The following is a 9,168-nucleotide window of genomic DNA, read 5'->3' on the forward strand; positions in this document are numbered from 1 at the left end:
TAGAGAGTCTACTAAGACGAGACGATTTTTTAGATAAGGTAGTATTTAGTCAGGAAGCTTTAACTGGCCAATACAGATCCTTTCAAGATGGTCAGTACTTCAGAGACAATAAGCTTTTAGGGGAGCAAGAAACAGGTATTTCTGTAGGGCTGTATATTGATGACTTTGAAGTATATAATCCATTAGGGACATCAAGAAAAATACACAAGATTACTGCTGTGTATTGGGTTGTTCTCAATATACCAGCCAAATTTTGCTCTAGTCTGCACTCGATTCAGCTAGCTGCCCTTGGAAAGAGTTCTGATGTAGAATTGTTTGGATATGAGAGGTTCAGGCAGGAGGACTCAGTAATGTTATGTTACTTGATACTTTATTACACGTTACAATACATTATTGTAATATTTGATTTGGCGTATGGTTGTGCTCGCAGCGGCTCCCTGCCGCACCCAACTGAGATACCGTCTCCTGAGACACCGTCTCGACATCCGGGCAGAGAGCAGCGACGCATTCCCCCTGAGGAAGAAGAAAAAGAAAAACCAGACAAAAAGGAGGAGGCCGGGGAGGTGGAGGCCGCAGGAGACTGAGAGTGTCTGTGTCGCACTAGCAATGCAGGACCTGGGATCCCTGCTTTACACCACGCCCTATTAGGAGGGTGTACCTTGACACGTGATGACGATTTGCTGACGCGCTAGGTCTCGCGTCCCCCAGCATGAACCTGCTTCGCTTGTTTTCTTGAGCCACTGATTAAGGATATTCTGTCTTTGGAAAACAAGGGGGGTTTTGTTGAAAGTTTAGATAAGTTTGTAAAGGGAACTGTATTTTGTGTATGTGCAGATAACCTCGGGCCCACGGTATAGCAGGATTTCAAGAGGCTTTTAACGTTGAAAAGTTCTGCAGATTCTGTTTGCTTAGTCGAGACCAAAGGATAACTATTGAGGCAAGTGATTTTCAATTAAGGAATGTAGAACAGCACAACACACTTTTGGAGGAGCTCAAAGCTAGCAATGAAACACATTTGAATGGTGTTAAAAGAGAATGTGTACTGAGTAAGCATCTGTCATACTTCCATCCAGTGACTGGATTTACACCAGATATTTTGCATGACTTTTTTGAAGGTGTCATCCCTTTAGAAAATATCTTTGTGCCTGAAGGAATTTATTTCAAAAGGATTCCTTTCATTTGATGGACCGAATAATCGAATACAATCCTTTCCATACAAATATTCTGACAAGGTAAACAAGCCACAGAAAATTACGAAAGCAAACTTTGCAAAAGGAAGTATTGGTGGCAATGGACATAAAAATGGGGCACTATTACGATTACTCCCTCTTATGATTGGCAGCAATATACTAGGGATGGAGATTTGAACTGATTTCACTATTTGAATAGCATCCAAAATTATTTTCCAATATCCGTATAATCTATTTTTGTTAATGTAGTTCCGTTATGTAATTAGCCTGACGTGACGCAAAGTATACAGTAAAAACATGAACCACCACACATTCTGGCAATAATTGGGACTGTTAAACTATTATATTAAATAAGGGTTGAATAAAGAAAACAAATGAAAGATCAATTTATCAACATGATGAAAATCTTAAGACAATGAACTTGAAAAAACGTTGCGTTTTCAGACGTAGGCTCTTAAATTGGCGGAAAAGCGATGAGCCTATTAGTACGTAAAATAAAAAGTAGGCTACATTGGACTAAATTAAACACATTGGGTACGCTATCCTCGATAAAAACGAAAGAAACACGGAGAAATATTGCATATTAACTTGGATATTAACTTGGAACCAGAATCTTATAGGATACGGTGCGCTACACAGATATAGAAATCCAGGATCCAGAGGCCTTGAATGATTACCACCCGTTGACTGCAAACACAGTAGGAGGAAAGGTGCTGGTGACCCCGAAGACCTGTCTGCTGCATTGAAAGGACTTGAAATGGTTTGTAAACCCTGTCACTGTATAACTTAAATTTGAATGATAACCTCCATTTGTATGTCAACAGGAGTATGTTGATATTTTGACGGCCTTTGGAGTATAAGTTGAATAATTATTTTTGAAACTATTGTCTGGAAGTGTAAGGATGTTTTTTACACTCTCTTCACAGGCTTTGTTATTTCGAGTACAGATAACTCCAAAACTCATTCGAAAAGTCCAGCTAACACAGCGACCAGAGTCCGTGGAGCATCTGCAAATTGAACTCCAAAAGAAGCTCCAACTTGAAGGTGGATTCTCCTTGGAATATTAAGATCCAGATTTTGGAAATGCACTTTGTAACTTGGTGGACAAGGTAGGATTGCCAGAAGAACGAGTTGTCTTGCACATTCTACGGGAACATCACATGATCACAATGTAATCAACCAGAAGTCCAGTCCAATTCTTCCATTTCCTCTCTAGACACAGCCAGTATGAGCTCTCCAGGGTCTTCGTACAGCCCTTCAGCATATATTCGCAGAAATATGTGAAGCACTTCACGGTGGCCTTCTCCATTTCAGATCCCATCTTTCTCATATGATGTTGAGTTAAAGTTGCGTAAGGGTAATGAGGTGTATGAGAAGATAGAGAAAGGTCTTGGTGTAACAAGGCAGATAAAGATGGACATTCTGGACAAGGTTGCACCGACTATGTATGCCTTGAAAGCCTACCCCGAAAAAAGCTAAATCAAATCTGTGACTTCTGAACTTCTCCATAAACATCCATGTCTGGAGCCTGGCACTGGCACAATTTATGGTGGGTGGACCACAAGCATCGAGTACCAACTTGGCAACTACAGATCAAAGCTGCATCAAGCTGGCTGCAGCAAGGTCACTGTAAACAAAAAAAGACAGAGAGAAGAAGATGTAGAGCATACCTTTTCCTTGAAAAAACCCAAGCGAGGGGAGGTTAATCATGTCCCTGATCATCCTAAATGATACACTTGATGATGATACACTTGAAGACCTAAGACTTGCCCTGGTGGATGAAATGAAAAAGAGAAGTAAAGACATGACATGATTCATCAGACAGAAGATGGACCTTACTTTCTCCCTTAGGAGAAAAGAGGTTGTCGAGGTGCAGGCAATGGTATCAGATATATAGGACAGATGGCCTGCTCTTTTTTCTGAAGAACAAGTAAGAAATATAACTGCAAGCAGTAATGGCGGATTCCTCCAAACATTGCGAACCATTAAAAATGTATATCCTTGAAAAATTTTAACTGTATAGAAAAACCAATGCTGCAGACTTACCAATGGGATACCAAATCTGACCAAATCCAAATATGGCTGCAAGCAGCAATGAGGTGGCCAAGTAGTCAAATGACCCAGAAAACATTTTAGACATCCTCAAAAGAGGGTAACGAGTACAAGCAACAAGTTTGGTGTGAATCTATCAAAGATTTGATGAGATACAACCCAACTTCCTGTTTGCTGGCTTAATGGCACATTTTGATTGCCTGTACCAGGCAAATGCTTTCGAAAATCAAAAAACCATGTGATAACTTGTATGAAGCTTGGTCTGAAGATAATCTCTGCCAAATTTGGTGAAGATTGGACAACATGTGTAGGAGGAGTAGAGAAAAAACGTTTTTTCAATGAATTCAAAATGGCGGCCGCATCAATTCGGCTATTATCACAGATTATTATGAGTCACATACAGGATGTCCCAAGATATCATGAGACAAAGGAATCACTTAATAAAGGCAAACAAATCAAAAGTCATTGGCCCAAACACATTTTTGCTTCCTGCGGCCACGCCCAGTGATCACATGACACCAAATTGTGTGGACGTCCTCAGAAGAGGGTTCCGAGTCATCTTACCAAGTTTGGTGTTGACATCTCAAAGATTTGCCAACATGTGATCCAATTTCCTGTTTGGTTGCTTTGTTGCCGATTTTGATTGTCCAGGTTGCTGTCCTCACGATTCTAGAAGACAATGGCACCTCACCTCCCAGAGTCCAGGGAATTTCCATTGTCTTAGAAGAGAACATTGTTCTCAGAGATATTCCAGACCTGCCCATTGCATTTGCCTACCTGTTCAGCCTGCTCTATGCCTTAACATCAAGTACCCAAAATAACTAAAGTACACTTTCGAAGTGATCGACAGGGCCGTGTTCGTGCAATGGGCAGGAGGGGCTGGGACCCCGGCACGCGAGATAAAAACAAAACACAACAAAAACACTTTTTTTGATGCATTTACCAACCCGGGGCCTGTTGCACAAAACTAGGATAAGGGATTAAGCCAGGATATCTTGGTGATCCTGGCTCAATTGATCCGTAATCCGGTTGCACTAAAGATGGATAGGGGGCAGGAGGATATGTTATGGTATAAATTACCATGGAGATTTATTCTGTGGAGCTAGCCTGCTCCAGACCAGGCTAAATTCCAGGATCTATTTAATCTCATCCCTAATGTCAGTCAGCAGTCACCACAAATGGAAACCAATAGTTATTTCACTGCTCACTATACATTGTTATCACATATAACTAGACCCACTGTCATTATTTAAACGTTTGTGATCATTAATTTCAATGATTTTGGATAAAAAATGATTTTTAGATGATGTTGCTATCATTAGATAATTTACAGTTTCCCATAGACTATAAGGCTATATATAAAATGATAGAATATTAGGGCCACAGAGGGGAAAAAAACACAAGTCATAATATTGTAACCAGTTGTTTTAAAGGAGGACAGTTGTTAAAATGACAGATGTGGGGCATTTCGTGAAATTGTACTTCAGTATGGTTTCATAAACAAAGACATGCTGATGTGCCAGAATATTAAGTATCACATTGTCATAAGTATCAAAACTGTAAAAACAATATGTAGCTTTTCTGCAGAAAGAACCAGCCTCATAAATTTATGACTTTATCCTTTTTCTTCAGTGTGGCCCTAGTACTCTGTCATATAAACAAATACACATTCCATATGAATATAAAAACACAATGTGTAACATTATGTTCCTTTATTGAATAAGGACAAAACAAAGCAGGTAAACCATCAGCTCCTTTCGAAACTGAAGTCACAGTGACTCTACAAGATGGAAAGCACAGAATCCAAGCATATTATACAAAATGATACATACACATTCAAAGGTCTGTATATAACACCCTGCATGTCTGCACACTAAAATAAATGCAGGACAAATCCATACACATCAACTGAACAGACAAATGAATGGATGCAGTAGCCTCCCTGCAGCCTTGTATTACACACAGTATACCGCACAAACATCATAAGAGGCCAAATTCGTAAAAAAACGAACCCAAAAAAACCCAAATTCCTCTGCCACCGCAGGACATATTTAACCAAAATTGAAAGCACACATACTAACTAAAATAATTCAACACATATTGGTCCCTCAGCAGCCGACCACTGTCGTCATCAGGGAAGATTGCCGGATTGTCCCAGTCCATGGCTGGTGGCACTCTGGGGGCCCTCTCCTTCCTCAGGCAGGCCACATTGTGGAGGACAGCACAAGCCACAGTAATATCACATGCCCTAACAGGGCTGACCCTTAATTTGTGAAGGCAGTGAAAGCGTGCCTTCAGGAGGCCAAAGGTCATTTCAACTCTGGCCCTGGTCCTGGCATGGGCATGGTTGTAGGCCTGCTGTGCTTCCTGGGGGTCTGTGAAAGGTGTCAGGAGAAAAGGCTGGCAGCCATACCCCCTGTCTCCCAGCAACACACCAGAGAATTCACCTGTCAACACAAAATCTCATCATTACTACCTCATAAACACAGTGATATTCTTGACACAGCCATGATGGTTATAAATAGGGGTTGTGTGGCTTACCTTGTGATAGGCACTGATAGATTTCAGAGGCCCGAAAGATTCTGGAGTCATGGACTGAGCCAGGCCATTTTGCCACAACATTGCTGATCACACAGTCAGCATTGCAGACCATCTGAAATCATAAGATGAGGAATATTACACCAATCAATGCACATCACTGGCAATGCAGCGTGTTCGTCAATGGACAATATCAAAAAGTTATGTTCACCTGAACATTAATGCTGTGAAAGGATTTCCTATTCACAAAATCGGCCTCATGGGCACCTGAGGGGGCTTTTATCCTTATGTGTGTGCAGTCCACTGCACCAATGACATTGGGGAAACCTGTCGCACAAAGTAATGAGTATCCTACTATGTGTTAACAGTTGTCCTGTAATTTGTAGATCCTCTTACCTGCAATCCTATAGAACTCCTCTTTGATGTCACAGAGTCTTCTGTGGCCAGGGAAGGAGATGAAGACATCTGCTAATGCTTTGATAGCCAGACACACACTCCTTATTGTGCGGCAAATTGTGGCCTTGTTCAGCTGTTCTGCATCCCCCACTGAGTACAGGAAGGCTCCACTAGCAAAAAAGCGCAAGGCCACACAAACCATTTGCTCCACACTCAGTGCATGGCTCCGTGCAGTGCGGTGCTTAATCCTGGGACCCAGTAGTCTGCATAGATACCTGATGCCATCTGCAGAAAACCTGTATCTTTCATATAGATGGTCATCAGGGAAGGCCAGTGGGTCCAACCGGTCCCTGAAGACCCTTTCTCGCCTGAAGGCTCTCCTCAGCACAAGTGCTTCTTCATCCACCACATCTCGCACGAATGGGCATGCCATTGTCAGAGCAGAAAGGAACACACAATTTTGGGCCTTCATATAGGCTAGTGGCCACACCTGGTGCTGGGGGGGTGGGCAAAAGAGGGCGATGCCTTATAACGATGACTTGGTTGTACTGATTGCTGGGAAAATAAAAAAAACCTTAGAAAGATGCCACCGTCCTGTGTGCTCACAATAAGAGCTCATATGTCATGGCTCACTTGACTTTACGAGAATATACCTAATTTTTATTTTCAGCTGTGTCATCTTCTTGGAGCTGGGGGAGGAAAGAAAAATAATGATTAATACATTTGTGTTACAGTTAGCATACAGTGTACATTGAAGGCATATCTCACCTTCCTCTCAAGTTTTTTTATTTCAAGGTCCAGTTTCCTAATTGTCCTCTTTTTTATTTCGGACTCCAGTGCAAGATTTTCCATCTTTTTCTTCTTGTACTGAATGTCTATGTCTGCCAGTTCTATTTGGCGCCAGAGGTGTTTGCCATACAACTTTCTGATAGCTTGTGAGCTCTGTGAACACAATACAATTAGCGCAGCTGGAATTTGGCAGGATGTGGTGTCCTTTTATTAATACGCACTATGTTGCCAGGCTGGTTTTCCCACTGTATAGCATCTGGGTCCTGTAAAAGAAATTAGATTTTTTGATTTTGATGAGGACTCCTCACCATTGTAGAGTAAATAGTACTTTCACAGTCTTAACATGATACCTCATGCCTTCTGGAATCCAGAGAGATGGTCTCCTCCTCATCATCGTCTCCATCATGTGCTGTTGCTGCTGCACTGGGGCCTTCACCCTATCACATTTAATCGGATTCATATTGAAGCTAGTAGACAAGACATGCCAGGCCTACAGTATGCCTTTGATGGAGTACTCACTGGATCAGCATCGTCTGGTGCTTGTGCTGGTGGCTCTAACAGGAACACAGTGCTGCCAGACACTGCAAGGCAATAGGTAAACCAAAGTCAGACAGTCCAAATTGATTCAACATGAATGTGGTTGTATCCCATGTAGAGATGGAAGGACATACCTTGAATGAAGCGGGTGGCATCTTGGGAGGAACCTATGCTCGTCTCTTTCCCCCCAGGGATCCCCTCTAAGACGGGCCTGCCTTTATTTAGCTCCAAGGCCATGTCCTCTGCTGGGGTAAGGTCAGCCTTTGGTGACCCACCACCCGTGCCTTGTCTGTGGGTATTCTTTTTCACTGCTAAAACAGTACAGACAATGTGTGAGCAGGCACCTTCTGGGTACAATATATGCTTGTGCTTTGTTAAATATTAGTCAGGGACCATACCATTCTGCAGAATGTTCTTGTATTTGATTTTGACCTGCTGCCATGTCCGTTTTGGCCCGTTAATGTTTAATCTACACACACACACACACACACATATTTAATGGAGTCACACTGCAAAAAATTACTTGGTATTTTTGTCTTGTTTTCAGTAAAAATATCAAAAAATGTATCATAGCTTTATACAGTGTGATGGAGTTACTTTACACAATTTCACTCATATCTGCAGTGCATTTCAATTAAAAATTTAACCGTTTCATAATTACAGTACAACTGCATTTTTGGAGATGTGAATTAAATATTTGAATTGTAATTGTGATGTTTCAGCGGAGTGGTGAGTGTGTAATTGTGCACTACTTACGCATTCAGGCGGTCTGCAATACTTTGCCACGCTTTTTCTCTTTGCTTTATCACTGTGGCGGTGTTGCCTTTCTTCTTAATTATATCTTTTACCTCCTCGTATGCCTCCATGAGGATTTGTGCTTCCGACGGGGAAAAGTACGCGGCTCTAGTTGCCATGGTAAATCAGTTAATCTGTGATCTGTGGCGGGGTCTATTTGAGTGAGCCGTGAGCGCGCACCTATCCAGGATTGGTTTCACCTGGCTTAATGAATCCGTGTCTGCTCATCCTGGCTTGGTCTTTGTGCAACCAATTAAGCCTGGACGCACATGTTTTGGCTTCATTGAGCTCAGCTGAGTCATTTATCCCGGATGTCTTAATTCTACTTTTGTGCAACAGGCCCCCGTAGTGAAGTCCACATTCTCTTAGTGCCACGTGTCGTTGCCGGTATCAAAGCATGCAAGACAACATGGCTTTGCATGAAGGTGATGTAAAACAAGTTTGACCAGCTTCGCCAAATTGCCTTCAACGATTTGATTTGTAACTTTACCTTCAAAAAAAGTAGACGAGTGGACTTAAACTAGTCCCACACTGATTATCTAGCCTTTTTTTCCAGTAGGCGGCCCAAGCCTGATAATTAAATTGTTCAATCGAGTTGTTTGTAAATATGTGTTTGCTGGGCTGTGTGTGTGCACGCTAGATTGTGCACGCTAGATTGCATGTTCCAATGTGTTTGACATCGGGGCTGGCTAGGGGTGCGTGTTAAAATGTATTACAATCAGTGGCGATTTCTTTAAGACTGCAAGGTAAGCTCAGCTTCCCCTGCAATAAATAAAATGTATGGTCAAATATTTACTATTGTGTTAACATTTTAAATGCGTTAGAACACGTTCATATCGAAAACGAGTTCTTTCAGAATCAGCAACATATA

The 9,168-nt window shown here is 41.8% G+C and overlaps 1 protein-coding gene and 1 long non-coding RNA gene across 3 annotated transcripts; both read right to left on the minus strand.

Annotated features, from left to right (window-relative positions):
• Positions 1 to 348: 348 nt before the first annotated feature.
• Positions 349 to 733, minus strand: LOC146252732 (uncharacterized). The gene is made up of 2 exons (XR_014732105.1): positions 659 to 733; positions 349 to 513 (listed from the first exon to the last, which is right to left on the minus strand). It is a non-coding gene; the product is annotated as an uncharacterized LOC146252732 (long non-coding RNA).
• A 5,859-nt stretch (positions 734 to 6,592) lies between these two features.
• On the minus strand, positions 6,593 to 8,628 carry LOC146252733 (uncharacterized). 2 transcript variants are annotated; one of them, XM_084680637.1, is made up of 9 exons: positions 8,259 to 8,628; positions 7,901 to 7,971; positions 7,637 to 7,813; positions 7,485 to 7,546; positions 7,316 to 7,402; positions 7,187 to 7,228; positions 6,945 to 7,118; positions 6,830 to 6,865; positions 6,593 to 6,731 (listed from the first exon to the last, which is right to left on the minus strand). In XM_084680637.1, exons 1-8 carry the CDS (start codon positions 8,414 to 8,416, stop codon positions 6,830 to 6,832), a joined length of 807 nt encoding a protein of 268 aa, XP_084536763.1. In that variant the 5' UTR covers positions 8,417 to 8,628; the 3' UTR covers positions 6,593 to 6,731. The 2 variants fall into 2 exon arrangements, with proteins under 2 accessions (XP_084536763.1, XP_084536760.1); XM_084680634.1 differs by lacking the exons at positions 6,593 to 6,731; positions 6,830 to 6,865 and having other exon boundaries at positions 6,891 to 7,118.
• Positions 8,629 to 9,168: the final 540 nt, after the last annotated feature.

Source organism: Hypomesus nipponensis, chromosome 18, assembly GCF_054491055.1.
Source record: "Hypomesus nipponensis isolate SF chromosome 18, ASM5449105v1, whole genome shotgun sequence".
In the NCBI taxonomy this organism is placed as follows: domain Eukaryota; kingdom Metazoa; phylum Chordata; class Actinopteri; order Osmeriformes; family Osmeridae; genus Hypomesus; species Hypomesus nipponensis.